This window comes from Miscanthus floridulus, chromosome 2 (assembly GCF_019320115.1).
Source record: "Miscanthus floridulus cultivar M001 chromosome 2, ASM1932011v1, whole genome shotgun sequence".
Taxonomy (NCBI): domain Eukaryota; kingdom Viridiplantae; phylum Streptophyta; class Magnoliopsida; order Poales; family Poaceae; genus Miscanthus; species Miscanthus floridulus.
In genome coordinates, this window is record NC_089581.1 from 114,273,802 (window position 1) to 114,295,254 (window position 21,453).

General features: G+C 48.3%; 2 protein-coding genes across 3 annotated transcripts; one reads left to right on the forward strand and one right to left on the reverse strand.

The window, feature by feature from the left end:
• Positions 1-1,888: 1,888 nt before the first annotated feature.
• On the forward strand, positions 1,889-4,328 carry LOC136528054 (flavin-containing monooxygenase FMO GS-OX-like 2). 2 transcript variants are annotated; one of them, XM_066520959.1, is made up of 7 exons: positions 1,889-2,564; positions 2,802-2,872; positions 2,949-3,101; positions 3,208-3,290; positions 3,403-3,538; positions 3,638-3,811; positions 3,937-4,328. In XM_066520959.1, the coding sequence occupies exons 1-7, from the start codon at positions 2,030-2,032 to the stop codon at positions 4,114-4,116; spliced, it is 1,332 nt and encodes a 443-aa protein (XP_066377056.1). In that variant the 5' UTR covers positions 1,889-2,029; the 3' UTR covers positions 4,117-4,328. The 2 variants fall into 2 exon arrangements, with proteins under 2 accessions (XP_066377056.1, XP_066377051.1); XM_066520954.1 differs by having other exon boundaries at positions 1,912-2,564; positions 2,808-2,872.
• Positions 4,329-4,453: 125 nt separating this feature from the next.
• Positions 4,454-6,648, reverse strand: LOC136528045 (probable xyloglucan galactosyltransferase GT19). Its single transcript, XM_066520945.1, has one exon. It carries the CDS (start codon positions 6,446-6,448, stop codon positions 5,078-5,080), a length of 1,371 nt encoding a protein of 456 aa, XP_066377042.1. The 5' UTR covers positions 6,449-6,648; the 3' UTR covers positions 4,454-5,077.
• Between the last annotated feature and the right edge of the window lie 14,805 nt (positions 6,649-21,453).

The window sequence follows — 21,453 nt, forward strand, 5'->3', positions numbered from 1 at the left end:
TTTCATATAAAGCTCACTAGGAAAAGTAGCCCCACAACTCACCCACAAGTACACGACAAATCAGTAGCAGTGATCTTTTTTTAGTTGTTACGAGAAATCCATCGTATATTTTACACATTCCTACGAGTGATCTTTTTCTTTAGAAACTATCAAATTAAAGCATTGATTTTAATATCTCTAAATCTTTTCCTCGAAAAGGCGAACAATATCCCAAAGGAAAACCAGGAATTTCAGTTTTTTGCTAAGATTTTCATGCATATCGGTGTCAGAAAGTTTGGCTTCATTGAAATTCATCTTAGCATTCATCATGTGTAATACTAGATCTAAGGGTTGTTGATCAATTTTTACATGAGATGAAGACGTAGCATGAAGAGAGTCAAAGTTGGTGTTTTCTTTATCTTCTTGAGAACTTCCCGCCGATCCACCTCGAAACATGCTAGAGCATACTAGAGCAGTAGCAGCTTGGACCTTCGCCCTTTCCTAACCTCCATAGGTAGCTGATGGGCCGAAGGCTTGATGATGTAGGGTCATCCTTCTTAGCGTCTGCCATCGTAGTAGATTGATTTGCTTTCTTCTCCAACGAAGTTGCCAAAAAGTATGTTGACGCAAATTCCTGTCACACACTAGAAGGGCTAGATCGCATGAGTCACACATGTTTGATACATGCAACGATGTAGGTCTAAATGGTAAGGCTGATTTGACGCTCGTTCTTCGTTCGAAATATTCATGAACACCTCTCAGGAAGACCTGTGGGGGGAGACACACAGTAGGGATGTCCTAAGATCAGCAAGGCCGCCTAAAATACCGGCAAATCTCATCAAGAGAAGTGCTAGACAACAAGAGAGTTGAAAAAACTTGCGGTAGAAGATAAAAAGCAAAGTAGATAAGTTTTTTTTTTGTTTATTGTCTAAATTGGTCCATAAATTGGTCATGAATTTCTCATATAAATAGAGAGTGTGGTCTTATATCAGTAGGAAACTTACTCTATATGCAACTTACAAGTTTCCCACGAGAACAGATGAGTTTTCAAAGAAAAATCATGATTTATATCTCGGGCAACCAAAATCGGCGGCTAAACTATAGCTTGAGCCGGTTCTTAATGCAACTACCACAAACTACCTAGGCGGGTTTTACAGGATGTTTAAAAGTTTGCTCAATCCATACTAAATTTGATCCTTTTTGTTTGCACGTGATTTTCTAGTTCACCTTAGACTCTTTGATCATATGTTGGTTGTCAACAATCGGCAAGGACGTGGTTTCGTAGCAATCCACACTTCTGTTTCTATGTTTCCATTCTATGCTAGCAATTATATTTTCTTCAGTACCGCAACAAGTTAATTGTTTTTGCAACTGTTACTCGTCCGCAAAATGTTTCAAAATATTTACAACATATTTTATTTATACGATTTTTAAGAAAAAATATATTTTGTTTTGAACTAGAGTCCAACTTACCGGCCAAAACGGTTCCATAAGGTGATTCTCGTCTACAACGTTTGTTGAGAATCTGAATCCAAAACGTTTTAATAAAAATCTAAATCTTTACCAAACACACTCTTAAATAGGCTTGACAATTTTTTAGAGCTACCGCAAAGTTTTGTTTGCTTTCTCGCGGGCGTTTTGCTTTAATAGCTCCTCGTAGTGGCCCAGAGTGTTTCCTGTTTCGGCATAGCCCATACAAAAGCCCAATATGCGCTCTGGAATGTTGATGCTGGGCTGGCTACATTACAGGTGCGGGCTTGATTCCTCCGATGTCCGATAGCGTCGGACAACGCCGAAGAGACGTCGCACGACCGGGTGCTAGGCAGTAGCGCTTCGTTCGTTCACGCAATCATAATCTCGCCGCCTGGCGGCCGGCGGCGATCCTGCCGTGACGTCCTCAGGAAGGCAAGAAGCCAATAAGGGAAACAAACACAACACATCCCCCGACGAAAAACTGACAGGAGAAGGTACGCCCACTCGTTCCAACTTCCAACATCCCAAACTCCACACGGCTCTCCGCTGCCCACTCCACCGCGCTCCCTCCATCTCCATGCCGTCGGCTTCCCTCCGCCTCGCCGTCGTCGGCGCGGGCGCGGCGGGCCTGGTGGCCGCCCGCGAACTACGCCGCGAGGGCCATGCGCCCGTCGTCTTCGAGCGCGCCGCCGCCGTTGGGGGCACTTGGCTCTACACGCCCCCCGCTGCCATGTCCTCCGACCCGCTCAGCGCCGCGGCGACGCACTCCAGCCTCTACGCGTCGCTCCGCACCAACCTGCCACGCGAGACCATGGGCTTCCTCGACTTCCCCTTCGCCGCTGCCGCCGCGGCGGGCTCCCGAGACCCCCGCAGGTTCCCCGGGCACCAGGAGGTGCTCCGCTACCTGGAGGCGTTCGCGCGGCGGTTCGATCTGCTCCGGCTCGTCCGCTTCGAGACGGAGGTGCTCAGTGTGAGGAGGGAGGACGACGGCGGGAGGTGGGCGGTGACGTCGAGGAAGCTCGGGGAGAAGGGGAGCGGCGAGGAGGAGTTCTACGACGCCGTCATGGTTTGCAATGGCCACTACACGGAGCCACGCACCGCCGTCATTCCCGGTAATTTCGGTACTATACAATTTATCTGTGATCGCGTTAATTTGAGCTTCTAATCACGGATAGGTTCTGGAATAAACTGCCTGACCTGTCACTCCACGGCTTCCTCTTCCTGTGCGTGCTTGCAATGTTTGGACCATCCATGAAAATAATAGAAATCTGTAACAATTTACAGCAATTGCAAATTCCAGATGCTTTTGACCTTCAGTGATCAATTCTTACACTTTCAAACTTCGGCAGGGGTAGATGCTTGGCCAGGGAAGCAGATGCATAGCCACAATTACCGTGTGCCGGAGCCATTCCTTGATCAAGTGTGTTTCCTCCCAGTGATGTATGCTGCTATTATGCATTCCCCTGGTTAACGAAGACTATATGTTGCAACGATAGGTAGTGATCGTAATTGGGGCCTCGGCAAGTGCATTTGACATTTCGAGAGACATCGCAAGCATGGCTGAAGAAGTCCATATTGCTGATAGATCAGCACCAGCTTCCACCTGTAAGAAGCAGCCTGGCTACAATAATCTGTGGCTTCATTCCATGGTAAACTATCTTCTATCCTGGTGAATCAAGATATGGTGGCTTTTATCTACTGGAGGAGCTGCCACAGTATTACAGTATTGTGGTAAATCTAATGCTCGGGCTGCAGATTGACCATGCGCAGGAGGATGGCACTGTGGTGTTCCAGGATGGCAGCTCAATCAAAGCTGATGTCATCATGCACTGCACTGGGTATAGTGATTTGCAGTATCATCCCATTTCCTACAAAAGCATGCCATTTTGTGCTAATTTGACTTAATACCTTAATCTGATAATGTGCTTCTTGCATTTGTATGTTGCCTAGCTACCTGTATGACTTTCCATTCCTTGGAGATGACAGCACTATCACTGTGGATGACAACCGTGTCGATCCACTATACAAGCATATTTTCCCACCCGAAGTGGCACCTCATCTGTCCTTCATCGGATTGCCTTGGAAAGTCAGTTTTGCTGCAAATTGATGCCCCAGTTAAGATGCACCTGTAACTTACCCAGTGAAGCTCTAAGATCTTAAACATTCCAACCTCTGTTCTTTCCAGGTTATTCCCTTTCCACTGTTTGAACTCCAAAGTAAGTGGGTTGCTAGAGTTCTATCAGGACGGATCAAGCTTCCATCTAAAGACAAGATGATGGAAGAAGTGAAAGCTTTCTATTTGAAACTAGAAGCACGTGGATGGCCTAAGAGATACACACATAACTTTTCAAACCATCAGGTAGCCTAGAGATGTCTCTCAATACTTGGTTAAGCTTGTTACCTGACGGCAATCGCTTTATATTAAGATTTCACTGTTGACACATTTGAATTTTTCTTCATATATATGCATACCTTTATGTGCAGTTTGAGTATGATGATTGGCTCGCTGAGCAATGCAGCCATCCACCAATCGAAGAATGGAGAAAGCAGATGTATGCTGTTAATTCAATGAACAAGGCAGCTCGTCCTGAGAGTTACCGTGATGAATGGGATGACGAGCATCTGGTGGCCGAAGCAAATGAAGACTTCAAGAAGTTCTTGTAAATTCTTTCTTAGTATTCTCATCCCATATTCTTTCGTCATACCTGAGGCTGATCTCAACTGCAATATGCAAATATGCATAATCATTTAATTAGTTATGTGATGTGGATTGGCCACACTGCCGTGTTAGCATTTCATTGATCATTCGATCGATGTATGTATGAGACTGTTCTTCATTGCCAGAGGAATTACACAGCAAACAATCTTGTAGTAAACTGTGGATTGGTCATCAATTAACAGCATGAGCAGAAATAATGGTAAAAAAAAGAAAATGAAATAAAAATAAAAATTTGCACCAACTAACATCATGATAAAAAAAATAATGGTTTAAAAAATAGGAAATAAAATAAATTTGGCACCAGCCGGGAATCGAACCCGGTGCTTCTGTGTCCTTGGTTTCAAATGGTTATTGATCATGTCATTATTATTAGACGCTGACAGTGTCATCTCTGCTTATTGCAACTATACATGCTGTCCCTATTTCTTCCGCTAAATCGTCAATGTTTACGTATGTGCCAATTAAGTTCTGATGCGCCAATAACACAGAGCACACGCACAATAGCAGTGCGATCTATCTTTCATCATCTCAACATTCTTTGCAACGACACAACCTGGTCTCTTTCAATCTGTAAAAGGTCAATATGTTATATGTGTTTCCAGATGCTGCATGATCTGATTTCGTTCTTGGTTCCAAAGTGACTTCGTTCCATTCATGGTTAAAAAATGATTTCATTTCATGGCTCCTAATTGATTGGGTGAATCGAGGTACTGACTGTTCAAAAAGACATCAGAGGAAGCCAGCAAGTTGGCACCATACTTACACAGAAAACTACTGCTACAATTACAGGGAACACAAATCTCATTTATCCACTACAACAGCAACATATACACACTCTGTTTCACTCTTGGACCGGGAACACAGCATCATAATGTCCTGATGCAGCTGAAGAGGATGTTCCTGATCCTATATGTCGACGCTGTCCTCCTCTTGCGCGTAAATCCTCTCCGGCAGTCCGTCCTCCAGTGCACGCGTCCGCCTCCGGATCCTCTGCAGCACGCCATCCACGGCGAGGTCGACGGCGTCCTTCACGGCCTCCCTCAGCTCGGGCGTGCTCCCGTGCCGCCGGTACACCACCCTCGGCGCCATCTCCAGCACGCGCCGCCGCATCCTCCGCACCTCTTCCTCCGGCACGGCCTCCAGCGTCTCCACGATTCGGACGCCGCCGAACACCACGGCCTCCTTGGGCATGTGCACCGAGAACTCGTCGTACCGCACCGGGGGCAGGTGCCACCCGTACTGCCTCCGCGCCGCAAGGTCCTCGAAGAACACGGGCACGCAGCCGGCGAGGATGGCGTCGAACGTGGAGCGCCGCGTTGGCGTGTCCCCCGGCGGCTGCAGGCAGAACTTGGACCGCAGCATGGGGCGCATGTACCGGACTGGGTCGTGCGCGCATTTACCGCCGGAGCAGTCGACGACGACACATGCGTCAGTGCGGTTCGCGCACTCGGAGAGGATGGAGCCCCGGATGTTGGGCCGGGACGGGCGGGAGGCGCCGCCCGCGAAGAGCATCAGCGTGGCGCGACGCGAACGGCGCGCGCGGGAGAGCCAGGCGCGGAGGTGGGCGAGAGATGACGGGTGGAAGGACGTCGGGTGCGGGATCGCGTGCTCCTGCCACGGCCACGTGCGGGACTCCAGGGTCAGGAACGTGAAGTTGGCCAGCTCCGGCAGTCGCAGCAGCGACGTCGAGCCCCATAGCCTCGGCTCCACGCTCGGCGACTGCGCGTAGTCCCACGCGGACCCCGCCACCACCAGGAAATGGTCATGCCCGTGCCGGCGAGACAGGATCCACGCCTGGTCCCGCGACAGGAACTCCGCCAGCGCCACGCCGTGCCGCGCGGATTCGTCGAGCAGGCCCGGATCGAGCACGTAAGGCAGTGCGTCGAGAGCCGCGTAGTAGGGCAGGAACACGGCATCGGCGTCGGCCGGGTCGTCGGCGAGGCAGCCCCGCTCCAGGATGCGGCGGTGGAAGAAGGCCTCCAGGAGCCGCGCGTCGGTGCGGTACCAAGACCGGCTGCGCGGGTGAGTGCGAGGGCCGAGCCCGTGGTTGGCGAGCGACTCGCAGGGCGGGACCGAGGTGGCCGCAGCGGACGGGTCGGCGAGCGGGAAGGCGTCGGCGCCGCAGTGGCGGAGGAGGTCGGCGTTGAAGCGCGGGGGCAGGCCACGGATGTGGATCCGCCGGCCTGCGCAGAGGTCCGTCCCGTCGGCGTCGGCGCCGCGGGGCACGGCGGCGACGCTGAGGAGGAGGGGGAGGAAGACAAAGAGGGGATTGGCCATTTTGGATTCGGACCGACCGAGGCAGAGGGAGAGAGTACGGGTGTCCCGTGTCCCGTGTCCCGTGTAACTGAATTACTGAGACCGTTTGTGGATCGATGTCGTAGATTTCACCAATGACCATAGCTATTGAAAGGTGCAAAGGGCCTTCGAGCCTCAAATCTTAGCCCAGGTCGCCGTGGACAGCCTTGCTATTCAACACGTTCCTACATGGTACATTCATGTATTCCTAAAAAAAAACATATATTCATGTTGATTGTCTTAGGCTCCGTTTGGCATGGCTCAACTTCACTGGAAAAGCCTGTTTTTTGAAAATAGTTTCATGATCAACTTTCTAGGCGAAACTGAGCTGTTTTGGAAAAATTATTGGGCTGAACAGCTTCACCAACAACTTTATGCTTGGGTGAGAGAGAGAGAAATAAGAAAGAGAGCTGAGATAAGCTACTTTTTTCAGCTTCATCCTAACCCATATCTTTATGAGAGGAGAAAAAAATAGCTTCATCCATGAAACTATTTTAGAAATGAGTGTTTGGCAAAAATAAAAAACAACTCACAACAGCTCATGAAGTTATTGTGAGCTATGCCAAATATGCCCTTAATATTAAATATATCTACGGTGGTTGCATCTCATGTTTTTGTTATGAAAAAGTTTTAAAATGCAATTAGACATCGACTGATTAGAATGTCATAGGATTTTTTTTCTAGATTTTTGGGATATATTTCCATTTTCCAAGAGCTAAATCCAATTTTGGAACTTCAACAAATATTTTTATGAGTCCTAAATATTTTATTTAGTTTTACGTGTCCCGGTCTATATTTAGAACTTTCCTTGAAATTATTAGAAGATTATAGATATTTTTAATGGTTAAAAACCTTTTCATGTATTTCCTAGATTTTTTAATTAAAAAGGAGACGGTGAGGTACTTTTAACGATTTTGAGAGTTAATGGAGGAGTTTGTCCTGTTTTGAAGTTTGAGAAAAAAAAATATAAACTTGGTGATAGCTCAAGAGACAAAAAAAGACTTTTTCTTGTAGAGATCTATCTTCCCTGTTCTAATGTACAAAGAAGAGCCCAGTAGCTTTTTTTAGATCCTTAAAGCTGTCACTCAATTCTATTCCACCGTACCAAGGCAAACATGGTATGGTAGCCTATGTGTTCAAATTGTTCTAACTTGGAACCATTCAACAAACCAGATGAAGAAGAGAGATAACAAGTTCTTTCTATTGGTGCATCAATAGTCTTATTTTATCTACATGTTACCTGGTAGTGCATAAGAGCAGTTCCAATGCAGCAAGTAGATAATAGTTTTTATACACTAAGACTCCTTTGTAGAAACTACATCAATCAATGCAAGATTTCCATGAGTGGGGCCCTTATAAACTGAGAGCAACCCTCTTCACCTTCACCCTCTCCACTAATCTTATCTCTCCTCTCCGATCCTCTTCTATCAAAACGTTAATTTAGTAGGTAAATAAAAATCCAAATATGATAGAAATATTTTTAAAAAAATTAGATTTTTAGGGTGTGGTCTATTTAAACAAACCGCACCGAAGACAGATTTTCAGGAATGACTCTTTTAAGACAACAATCCTTTGAGTATGTTTTTCTAGAAATAGTTATAGTAAACCAGCCGTTTCTAAAAATATATTTTCAGGAGCAGTTGCTTAAACCAAGCGTCCCGTAAATGTATTTTCAATTAGTCTTCATGGACAATTAGTCTTCAGGGACAACCGGTTTAAATAAACAACCACCTCTAAAAATGATTTTCCAAGGGTAGTCCCTAGAAATACGTTGGTAAGGACGGTTAAAAGCTCGACACTAAAACACCACCTCTCTAAGATCGACGGTGTAGTGTCGGTTTTAAAAACCACACCTGAAAACCGTTTTTGACCAACCTACACATCGTTTCCGCAGTAGCACCTACTCAATTGAACCACCAGGGCTCTTAAAGATTAGTATGTCAAGCATGCAATTTATCGTTGGCATGATGCATCAGGCGGGAATGACGACCCACCGAACTCACCAGCCCGCAGGGAGAACGCTAATTCACTCACAGATGAGCCATTATCAGCACCAATGATGAGCTTGAACCAACCAAAAGCTATCACGTACGCATCATCACGAGTCAATTCCTAACTCCACCTTCGCCTCACCATCGCACCCTCTCCCGGCCTACCAAATAATCCAACCACACCACCACTGAACGATGACCAGCCCTGCTTGTACTCTTGCACAAATCTAAACCCTTAAAGTAGCACAGACATCAACCATTGTTAGAAACTGTGTTGGCTTCTGCACATCGTGTGCATTCCAAATCATAATGGCATCCTCCCATGAACCCAACTCCTGCTCAAAGAACCCTACCATGCAACCAAGTTATTCGTCACCACTGTCTGAGTCTGGATTTTCAGGCACTTCTCCAGTCCGGTCGGCGGCCCGCAGTCCTTCCATACAGTTCGTGTCCAACGTTGTTGTTGGCGACGGCGACGCGGTGGCCGCGTCCCTGAGCGCCTGCCCGTCGACGAGTTCGTCTCGTGGGAGTTCATCGGACATTGAGATCCAGGTGCTCTTCCAGGGGGACGACTACGACGATGACGACTCCACGACGACGACGACTTCGCCGGCTGTGTGCTCGCGCAGCACGTCTTTCCATGGACGCAGCGACGGTGAGCTGGATATGGAAGCCGGGAGGTCAAGGCTGCTGCGAGCGCAGTCGCTGAGGTCGATGGAGGAGTTCATCCAACGCGACAGCACGGGGGAGCTGAGGTGGAGTGGTTTGGAGGGAGGAGCTCTTCAGTTCGCGTCGAGGTCGCGGAGTAACGCTGGTTAGTTCTTTTGGCCGCAGGACAAGCCCCTTTTTTAACGTTCGTTTTCTGTGGCTTGCTTGCTGATTTGCTTCTCCTGTTTCTTTGGTTTCTTTAGACGTATTTACACATGAAAATAAGAAAATTATTAGCTACTCACTTTCATCCACAGATGCATTGCATTCTACACAAAAGAGTGATGTGTTTGAGCGCGTGACAATGACGAAGCTCACCAATAAGCTGTTGAACTAGTTGTGTGGTGCACTCAACGTTTTAAACACGGGCTATCGGAAATAACGGCAATTTTTTTTTCCAGTAGCTACGAAGCTATTGTTGCGCTACGACATATAGCGTTTTTTTATAAAAAAAAAACATGGAAAACACTAGTAATTGACGCAAAAAACATGTTAATATGAAATTCATTGAACACAAAGTCTAGGTAACATTATTAATATGACATTACAAAATAGTTCATGAAACTCCAGTGTTTAATTGTCCAAAATACCAAATTAGTAGCAAATAATAAGTAGGAAATAACTAATTAAATTGTCACTGATATGGCCTGTTGGCAAAATATGAAATAGTGTCACTATATTTGAATGCTAAAGCTATGCAACTTAGCGGCGCTATAGCGCGCAATAGTGGTCAAAATTGGCATAACAGCACAAATAAAAATAGTTTAGTGTCAAGTCTCTCCCGCAGCTATAGCGCCGCTATAGCTTGCTATTTTTTTTCCATGGGTGCGCTTAATATTCATGCTGAAGCAAAGAAGGGTGCCACGGTGGATCTAGCTAATTTGGTAAGGCTGAGTCTAATCATCTAGGAGGGTTAATTGAAGAGGTATAGGAGTATCTCCAACAAATATCTCAAATAGTGGACGATAATGGGGCTGCCCCAATATCTCTTTACTGATCATTGAGGTGGAGGATATGCTTTAGAAGGGGTTTCAATATTTGGAACTCAATCCGCATGCCTTATGCAATTTGACATTCAATGGAATTCTTCTGTTTATAATTGTTTTTCTTCCCTCCTCTTCAATTTTCTCAATTTCTTTCTTTTTACAGAAACTGTAACTACTACCTCAGTCTCCATTAAAAAATATATAATTCTCACTTTCCAAAGAAAAAATTATAAACATTAATTATATCAAATAAGTACTATTAGACTAATTATATAGGGTATTCCGTTCGGACGCCCGCGCCTACCCCACCACCTACGCAGGCTGTGGTGCCTCCCCCGCCTACTGCGCCTACTCGCCCGCCCCGCCCCAAGCCTAGTACAGCACCTACCCAACGTCCACGTGCTCGTCGGCCGAGCTCGAACTACCATGGCGAGATGGAAGAAAGGGAAGGGAGGGAGAGGAGAGGAGAGGGCGAGGCGCGTCGCGCCGCGCGAGGAACACATGAGGTATGAGCTGAAGCCCTACAACAGGCCGCTGTCCGTCGGCCACCAGCGCCATTACAACATGTGGAACGTCCAATCTACTTTTAAAACATCCAAATGAAACATTTGCAACATATGTCTAACATAGATGAAACACTTGAAACATGCATGTGTAGCCATTTGCAACATGTGAACACTAAGATCTACTTTTAAAACATTCAGATAAAACGACGCAACATACGTCTGAAAACACCTAAAACACTTGAAACATAGTCTTGCAACCTGCGTATTTTGTCATTGCAACATATGAAACATCCAGATCAACTTTTGTAACATCTAGATCTTGAAACAAAAGCTGAAAACGTCTGAAACACTTGAAAACATATGCACCATTCAGATATACTTTTACAACATCTAGATAAAATATTTGAAACAAAAGTCAAAACACCTGAAACACAGCGTTCGTCATGCGGCCACGGCCTACCTGGTGGGAAACTATAGTATAGATCGATGAGGAGGACTAGGAGCGGATGGATGCTGCCCTGTGCGGAAGCACTGGAGTGGCAACGTCGAGGCCGAGGAGGGCCGCTGCCCAGAGGGGCCTCACAAGGAGCGCCATCTCCTAGGCCGTCCCTCACTGTACTGTAGTACTAGCAGTAGGATTGCAGCCCATGGTGGAGAAAATGAACAGAAAGTGGTGGGCTCCAGCGACGAGCTCAGGGCACGGCACTGGGTGGGGTGGAGGAAGCGGCAGGGATGAAGAGGTGCCGGCGTGGGCAGCCACAAGGCGCTGTGGTGGTGAGGAGGAAGCAAAAAGGACGGATGAGGCGCCGACAGGAGGTGCGCTCCAGCTGCTATCTAGTTTGCACAGATGAAGACGAAGAGAGAAGAAGGATTAGTGATTCTTTTTAATATAAATACAGTATATACTACTCATACTCTCTAGAGGAGTACTAGCCAAGCGACATGGAGAAAGAGGAGTGGACGCGCGCCACGTCTGGAAAGGAGACACCCGAGTTATGGCATTTCTGAATTATATAATATATTTTTATAATAAAACTAATTGGTGACACAAATGCTGATATTTTTCTATAAAATTGACTAAATCTAAAAAAATTGATTTATCTAAAACTTATAATTGCATTTTTTAAAGGAGGGAGTAGACAATTCCGCCCTGATGCCTTCTCTCTCGCTTGTATCGCTAAGATTGTCTCCAACAACAAGGAACCTATATGGGTATCCAAACCCAAAATAGGTAGCAAGAGGTCCAAGATCAGCCTTCAAAAGAGTACATATATGGGAGACCTATTTCGGGTTGCCTGAGAGGCACAACCTAAATATGGACATCCTCTATCATGGAAATCCATTTGCAGAAAGGATTCTTTTTTGGGTCTTGTTGTTGGAGAAGATGCCAAATATGTATTGAAACTTTTATCTGTAGCGCTACCAAAGGACGAATGAGTCATTTAGGTGTTGTTGGAGATAGCCTGAGTGCCCCCGTTGCCTGCCATTGCGCCGCCACTCATGGTGTTTCATGTTTGACACTTCGACGCCACTATCCACTTCGCCTTCTCTGCACCCAACCCTCGATTGGTTCGCGGCCGCGGTCCCACACTTTCGACCTTCTCCTCACCGACGACTCGAGAGCACCGCCGATACACGGACTACCAGCGCCTTTGTTCGCCATTGATAGAGGAGGCGAGGGCGCATGTGTCGGCGCTGGGTGCGCCTAGAGCCTGTAGCCACCGTCGCAAAATCCCCAATCTTGATGTTGCGCGTGATGAAGATTGCCACTACCGTCGCTAGGGTCAAGCACCGAGTCGCTAGCTGCTGCCCCTATCCCTATCGTCGCGCCATCCCTCTCCTCGACGTTGACGACGATGAGCACGACTAGGGACGGGCCTTCGAGGAAGTGGCGGCTACTGCTGGGTCTAGGGAGGGTTGTTGGCATCAAGCTGGGGCGGCGGCCCTCTCTCTGGCAATAGGTAGGTGGAGCAGGGGCGCGGGATGAGAGTGCGCACAAGCGAACTGTGGCAGCTGGCATTGGGAAAATCAGGCAACTCAACTTGATAAATCAAAGGTTGGAGGTGCTAAATGTGGGAGACGATTCAACCCCCGTTTTAACAAAATGAAGTGCTAAATAATCTTAGTGAAACTTTTGATTGTACTTTGTTGCGTTTGATTTCCTTGGGGGCATTATGCATTGGGATCTTTCATTTCATATCTGATTATTGTTTCTATGATGCCTTATTAGCATACTAGGTAGCGTGTCCGTGCGTTGCTATGAGACAATTAAATAATTTATACTAAAAATACACAAATTGCACGATAAGATAATAATACTGTTAAATTAAATACCGACGTCAAAATGGCATTTAATTCAAAAAGCAAAGTTCGTGAAATTAACACAGTCACAGAGAGCACGATGTCGCAGGCTCACAAACTCTACTGTATAGACTTTTTCGTGATACGGCTAAGATAATATTTTATATCGGCAAAAAGAATTATATGATATCCATTTTTTTCATGCGCCAATAAATCAATGAATAAGTTCCGCTGCATCTCTATATAATCATGTACACACAGGTTCAAGTATATATGCAAATAGGTTCGTGCCCGTACGTTGCTATGGGACAACTAAACTTTTATACTAAAAACACACGGATCGCACGATAAAATAACAATACTGTAAAAGTATATGACCGACGTTAAAGTGATATTTAATCCAAAAAGCTACGTTCGTAAAATTTACACAGTCACAGAGAGCGTAGCGTCGCGGCTCACAAACTCTACTGTGTAGATCTTTCCGTGATGCGGCTAAAATCATTTTTTATACCGGCCGGAAGAGATTTTCGATATCTATTACTTTCGTGACGAATAAGTTCCACCACATCTCCATACCATCCTGTACACGGTACTGGCAAGCGAATTAGCCACAACTTATGTAATTAGTTTTATAATTAGCTCATGTTTAGTCCTCCTAATTGATATCTAAAATTTAATGTGACAGAGACTAAAGTTTAGTCCTAAGATCCAAACACCCCTGACTCTCGATTCCTGCTGGCTGCTCACTTGCACCACCATGCCTATGTGTCTGCACATATATACTCTAATGCCAGAACGTCTAAGATGATCTTTATTGTCCACCCTTTGAAAATATCATAACTTTAAGGTTGCCATTTGTGTATGCTGTAGGATTGGGATGCTTTGCACTGATCTATGAGGGTGTCCATGAGAGTGAAAAAAATTTATGCCATTATGATGTCTAAGCTTACCAATCAGATAAAGACGAACTTGATTGTTAAAATATTTTCAACACTGCTTTCATATACTCCCTCTGTCCCAAAATAGAATTCATTCTTGCTTCCCGAGAAGTTAACTTTTTTTTAACTTCGACCAATTATATATAAAAGAATATTAATATTTATAATACATAATTAGTATCATTATATAGAACATTGAATATATTTTTATAATAAACTTATTTAGAGATATAAATGTTGCACGTATTTTTTACAAACCTAGTCCAAGTTGAGAAAGTTTGACCTGCATGTATCCCATAATGACTTATATTTTGGGGTAGAGAAAGTATATGCTAATGGAAGTAGTCAACTGGAAGTGGTGATGAACACAATAATACTTTCATATTATATGCTAATGGGAGGACGAAGAAACGCAGGGGAATGGACCTATATACTAATGTTGGGAATATTCGTTTAGGAAATTGCAGTAGGTTCACCAGTCTCACCATGTATAACATGCACATCTTTTATTTGGCACCACTGATGTTTCCTTCTATGCATGATTATTGTTTCCTTCCATGCAGGATTATTGTTTTCTTCCATGCAGGATTATTGTTTTCTTCCATGCATGATTATTGTTTCATTCCATGCATGATTATTGTTTCCTTCCATGTATGTGGCCTCAGGTGATCGATTTGTTTCCTTCAAAACAGGCAGGGATAGTAGTTTCTTTTTCTATCGCGCCTTTCCTTTTCTCGCTCGCCCGTTAGACAGCGTGGGAGGTGGTATCGATCGCATAGGGTGGCAGACGGATGAATCAAGACAATTGTCGCACCAAAACGGTGTCCACACTTTGTTCTTTTTAGTTGTAGGAGATATACATGGAAACACTTAAAGGATCCCAATGCAAAAAACAAATAATTCCAACTTGTCGGGTTCATAAACTCGAGGTCCCTTGGGGACCGGCTTCCACGCCAAGGCTCAGCCCAGAAGAACGGCCTTTTCTTCTTCTGGACCGGCCCAATAGTCTGAACTCAACAGACCGGAGCACTCGCTTCAGGCCCTGGCCACCATCGGCCCATCTTTCCGACTGGAGCACCTTAGGCTCATGCCAACTCTGAATGGCCTCTTTGATCAGAGCGCTGGCTTTAGGCCCCGGCCACCTTCACACGGCCTCCACTCAGAAAGCCTGACCTGAGGACCGCCTCCAACCTTGACCCCGTGTCTCTGATCGGGGTTTATAGAAAACCCTGCTCATTGCTATTCTTTGACTAGCGCGCTAGAACCGACTAGGGACCATTCGACCAGGGACACCTACTCGGAAAGAACCAGAAGGCATGCGAAGAAAGGCAAGGCATGGCTCACAAGTCAAAAACCACTGTACTAGGGACCATACCCTGCATGGAATAGTGCTCTGCAGCCACCCTGACACAAAGTATTGTAGGGGCCGCTAGAAACTCCCATATGGTAAGCCCCCTCCGTGTGTCTCTAGACATCGATTGTGGTATGGGCTCTAGGATTTGCCATACCAGGTGAACATAGCGCAGCTCCTCACATGCCACCAGACATCCAGAGAAGTATTTTGCATGTACTGGCGTCATCCTTCCTGAAGAAGATAGCTCGACCTTCCGTACACATCTGACATCCTACAGCAACATCGACAGTATTGGGGGGCGTCAACCATTTTCCAGTTTACATCATCGTAGGCAGCAAGGCTTAGAAATATCTATACTCTCCCTCCCTCACTTGTAAAGCTATCCCCTTCATCTATAAAAGGGGATGCACTCCCTCCAATGAGGGGAGATCGACTTCTTCAAGCTCAGACTCATTAGATCGACATCAACACTCCCAACCGCAGGACCACCTAGTTTTGACCGCGACCCGACACCTATCGGAGGGATGTCCTCCATTGACTCCGGGATGCGCGACTTCGACGGCGCGACATCTACGCTTCATTCTGAGCAAACTCTCTGCTCAAACCCCACTGTAAGTAATATGCGTACTACTCACTCTTTATTTGCTATCTCTTACCAGTCACCTAGAGGAAATGTACCACCCACGCCACAAACGTCATACGATTGGTTCCCCTATAGCCTTGCGTCCTCCGTGGATGCCTATGCTCGGGTGCTCAGAAGGATGCTGGCACCGTCCCCCCTCATGTCCGAGTTCGTGGGAGTAGTGGGCTTCATTCCTGCCATTCCTCACAAACTTCCGGATGATGATGGCGAGAGTGACGGTTCAAGCATCGGTGACATGGCACCCCGCCACTATCCCTCCTGGGAGTGCGCTATGACAGATGCTCCATGACAACCGCTGGTGGTTGCGGAGTCTGTGTAGACTCACACCCCTCCGGACCCACCTGTGGGAGCCCTCACGTCTATGTAAGCACACGCTGAGGAATTACGACAACGACGGTAGAATCAGCCGCCGTCTGCATCGACGCCGTCGGTACAGCACGTTGTGCCCCATGCGCCTGGCCTAGCGGGTGGTGCCCGAGGTCGCGCTCGTCAGGTTTAGCATGACATCGTGAGCGAGGGGAATGATGTCCCACAATTTGCCCGAGCCATCCAGAATATCGCTGTTGTAGCAATGCTTCTTCGCGGTGTTCCCAAGCCTATCGACCCTCAGGAGCAGACAGTCTACCAGAACCTCTAGGTTCTAGTAGAGGTCGCTACCGTCCAATAGGCAGAAAGCTCTGCACCACGACTCCGACCCGCGCCCTCTCTCCCCACCGGGGGGACAGGAACGCACCAGCCAGATCGATCCATTCGCTCGCCGCCACAGCCGATAGGCTCAGCTTGGGGAGCGGTAGCCACACCATTGTCCAACCAGGTGCCTGCTCCACACCAACCGCACCAGGACGCTCATAGCGTCGCTAGCAACCGTCATTGGGCCTGACACGACAACGACGTCCGCCATACGGGAGCAGGCGACATGGACCCTGGCCGAACCATCGAGGCAAGCAGTGAAACGCGCCCCAGGCGCGATCGCTGGCCGGATAACCGGAGCCCTAGCCCTGAGGGCCCAAGGCCATGGGCCTTTAGCCGGTGCATTCGGAGGGCACCATTTCCACACCGTTTCCGACCTCCCACCAACATCACCAAATACACCGGGGAGACGAACCTAGGCATCTGGCTCAAAGACTTCCGGCTCGCCTGTCGAGCCGGAGGGGTGGATGATGACTTTTTTATCATCCAATATCTTCCCATTTGCGTGGGGGAACATGTTTGGGCATGGCTCGAATTCCTTCCACACGATAGCATCCACAACTGGGCAGACCTTAAGAGGGTCTTCGTCGGGAATTTCTAGGGGACGTATGTCCGCCTGAGAAACTCCAGGGACCTCAAGAGCTGCTAGTAGGAGCCCAGCAAATCCCTGTGGGATTACATCTGCAGGTTTTCCCAATGTTGTAACTCCCTCCCTGATGTCGTTGATGCAGACGTCATCAGTGCTTTCCTCTCTAGGACAAACTACAAGTCCCTGATCCATAAGCTTGGCTGCCTAAAACCCCGCACCACCCACGATCTACTCGACGTCGCCACCAACCATGCCTCTAGCGAGGAGGCGGTCGGAGCGGTCTTCAGCGGAGGCCAGGACAAAGGCAAGCCCAAGTGCGCGGATCCAGACGAAGGCCCCTCCACTCAGAGGGGCAAGAAGAACAGGAAGGATCGACGCTGGTCGGATGACACCGTGTTGATTGTCACAGCGGAACGCACGCCCAGGCAGCCCCAATAGGGACTGCCTGACCACTTCAACAAACTCATAGATGGACCGTGCCCCAATCACGCCTAACCTGTCAAACACCTCTACAAGGGGTGCGAGCTCCTCAAACATTTCCTCCAATAGGCCAGCGCGCCAAAGGAGGGGGACGGCAAGGAGCCGGCAGTCAAGAGGGGTGGCACGGCAGGCAAGGATGGGGACGGTTTCCTTGGACCTGAGGAGTGCATCATGATCTTCGGTGGGCCCAATGCCATCTTGTCCAAACGCCAGCATAAGGTACGCTATAGGGAGGCATGCGCCGCTAAAACGGCCATCCCCTTCTTCCTTAGCTGGTCGGAATCTCCTATCACCTACGACTAGAGGGACCATCCCTCCCACGTCGCAAGACCAGGACGCTTTCCGCTCATCGTCGACCCCATCGTCCGCAAGAAGCGGCTTACGAGAGTGCTGATGGACGGCGGCAGCGGCCTCAACATCCTATACATCGACACCCTTGATGCCATGTGCATCCCCCGATCGGAACTTCGCTCGGTGGGCTCCCCCTTCCATGGGGTAATCCCAAGAGCACATGCGTACCCGCTTGGGCAGATCGATCTACCCATCACGTTCGGCAGCCGAACCAACTTCTGCTTGGAGGTTCTCACCTTTGAGGTGGTAGACATTCCAGGGTCCTACCACGCCATCTTGGGGCAGCCATGCTACGCAAGATTCATGGCAATCCCCAACTACACCTACCTCAAGCTGAAGATGCTGGGACCAAACGGCGTCATCACTGTGAGCAGTGCGTTCTCGCACACCTTCACGTGTGACCACGAACACTACAAGCTCGCCACTGTGGTCATCAACTCGTCCGAACTCCCATGGCTCAGGGAGTCATCTGTCCCGGTAGCCTCGGACTATAACCAGCCAACGTCCTCGTCGGCCTTCGGCCCGCTCGAAGAAACCAAGGTGGTGGAAATCGATCCCACCAACCCAACCAAGACAGTTCAGGTTGGGACCCAGCTTCTAGCCAAATCGGAAAGCGAGCTCGTCGACTTCCTGCACGACAACTGCGATGTCTTTGCATGGCAGCCGTCTGACATGCCAGGGATACCCCAAGAGGTCGCTGAGCATGCACTACGCCTTACCCTAGGCTCTAAACTCGCCAAACAACACCTGCGTTGCTTCGATGATGAAAGGCACAGGGCCATAGGCGAGGAAATCACCAAACTCCTGGCAGCCAGGTTCATCAGGGAGGTCTTCCATTCTGACTGGCTTGCCAATCCCGTCCTGGTCAGAAAAAAGACCGAGAAGTGGAGAATGTGCGTCGATTATACTGGACTTAACAAAGTGTGCCCAAAGGATAATTTCCCATTACCACACATAGACCAGATAATTTACTCCACCTTGGGTTGCGAAATCATCTCTTTTCTGGATACCTACTCAGGCTATCACCAGATCGCAATGAAAGAGTCTGATCAGCTTGCAACCTCGTTTATCACCCTGTATGGTTCATACTGCTACGTAACCATGCCTTTTGGCCTGAAGAACACTGGCGCCACCTACCAAAGGTGCATGCAGCAATGCTTCGCTGACCAAATCGACCTGCTCGACCAGCCTGATCAGGCCGAGCGGCCAAAACCAACGATCGTCGTCTATGTTGATGACATAGTGGTCAAAATGGCTCAAGCTTGCGACCTGATCGCAAACTTGGCCGCGACATTCACGAACCTCTGAAGGTTCAACATCAAGCTGAATCCCAAAAAGTGTGTTTTCGGGGTTCTAAAGGGGAAACTGCTGGGATACATTGTATCTGAGCGCAGCATCGAAGCCAACCCTGAAAAGATCACAGCCATCTCCAACATGGGCCCCATACGCAACATCAAGGGCATGTAGAGACTCACCGGTTGCATGGCTGCCTTAAGCCGCTTCATCTCCTGACTTGGTGAACGGGGGATGTCGCTCTACAAGCTCCTCAAAAAGACGGACGCCTTCGTCTAGACTGAGGAAGCCCAGTAGGCTCTTGAAAGCCTCAAAACGTCCCTAACGTTGGCCCCAATCCTCATCGCTCCCAAGCGGGGAGAACCCCTCCTCCACTACGTCATGGCGAGTAACCATGTGGTGAGCACCGCCCTGGTCATAGAGAGGGAGGAACCGAGACACCAGCTCAAAGTGCAGTGACCCGTATACTTCATCGGAGAAGTGCTTACCGACCCCAAGGTCTGGTACCCCTAGGTGCAGAAACTCCTATACGCCATACTAATGGCGACTAGGAAGCTCCTACACTACTTCACCAACCACGAAGTCATAGTCGTCACTTCATACCCACTCGGAGACATCATCCGCAACCGTGACGCCGCGGGACGAATCTCTAAGTGGGCCCTTGAACTCATGGGACATGACATCAGGTATACCCCCTGCACCACAATTAAGTCTCAGGCTCTCATGGATTTTGTCACCGAATGGATGGAGGTCTAGCTACCGGCCCTGGACGTCTCCCACGAATACTGGACAATGTACTTCGACAGGTCCGTAATGGCACCCAGCTCGGGGGCTGGAGTGGTTCTAATCTCCCTAGGTGGGAGTAGGCTCTGCTATGCCATCCGCCTCCACTTTTTGGCTTCAAACAATGCCGTGGAATATGAGGCCCTTATCAACGAACTATGCATCACCATCGAGCTCGGCGCTACGCGACTCTACGTCCGTGGTGACTCGAAACTAGTTGTTGATCAAGTCATGAAGGAGTCCTCCTACAAAAGTCCCCTCATGACAGCATACTGCCAAGAGGTGCACAAGCTCGAGGACAAATTCTAGGGAATCAAACTGCATCACGTCCCTCGAAGGGACAACGACGCCACCGATTTCCTCCCAAAACTGGCCGCCAGGCGAGATCCATCCCCCAGCGGAGTCTTTGTCAACGATGTCCATGAGCTATCTGCCTGCATCCTAGAAGGTCTAACCTAGACACACCCCAATGGCCAGCTGGCGCTTAGGGGTTCTAATCCCAGCACCTCTATAACGACGTCACCCATGGACGTTGCCGTATTGGTACCCGATCAAACCGATTGGCGAGTACCACTGCTCGCCTACCTCCTCGAGGAGGTTCTCCCACTTAAAAGAACTAAAGCCCGATGAATCACTCGACACACCAAGACCTACGTCGTGCTTAGTAATGAACTCTACAAATGAAGTTCGTCAGGAGTACTCATGAAGTGCTGTTCCCGCCTAGCCAGGGGAAAACAGATCCTCCTCGAGGTCCATTCTAGGATCTGCGGGCATCATGCTGGCCCCAAGGTCCCTGGTCAGAAAAACCTTTCGCCAAGGTTTTTATAGGCCCACTTGCGCTACGAGATGCAGAGGAGGTCATCCGCAGGTGCGAAGGATGCCAGTTCTACAGCTCGGCAAACCCATTTACCAGCAGCAAGAGCTCCAAACCATCCCAATCACCTGGCCATTCGTGGTCTAGGGCCTCGACATAGGTGGGACCTCTCAAGAAAGGTCCAGGTAGTTTTACCCACCTACTCGTAGCAGTCGACAAGTTTACCAAATGGATAGAGGCCAAGCCCATCACCAATCTCCGATCGGAAGAGGCGGTCAAATTCTTCCTCGACATCATCTATCGATTCGGCGTTCCTAACTGTATTATCACTGACCACGAGGACTAACTTCACTAGGAAGAAGTTCCAAAGACTTCAGCAATGGATACGGCATCAGAATCGATTGGGCTTCGGTCGGACATCCACGAACTAACGGTCAGGTCGAACGCGCCAACGGCATGGTCCTCCAAGGACTCAAGACGCGCATCTTCGACCAACTCAACAACACGCCGGGTAGTGGGTTGCAGAGGTCCCAGCAATCCTCTAGAGCCTAAGAACGACC

Excerpts from the sequence above, each read along its gene's own strand:
- LOC136528054 (XM_066520959.1), top strand. The coding sequence starts at position 2,030 with ATGCCGTCGGCTTCCCTCCGCCTCGCCGTCGTCGGCGCGGGCGCGGCG. Across the intron at positions 3,291-3,402 it reads GTCATCATGCACTGCACTGG|CTACCTGTATGACTTTCCAT; the intron begins GTATAGTGATTT and ends TATGTTGCCTAG. Across the intron at positions 3,539-3,637 it reads TCATCGGATTGCCTTGGAAA|GTTATTCCCTTTCCACTGTT; the intron begins GTCAGTTTTGCT and ends TGTTCTTTCCAG.
- LOC136528045 (XM_066520945.1), bottom strand. The coding sequence starts at position 6,448 with ATGGCCAATCCCCTCTTTGTCTTCCTCCCCCTCCTCCTCAGCGTCGCC.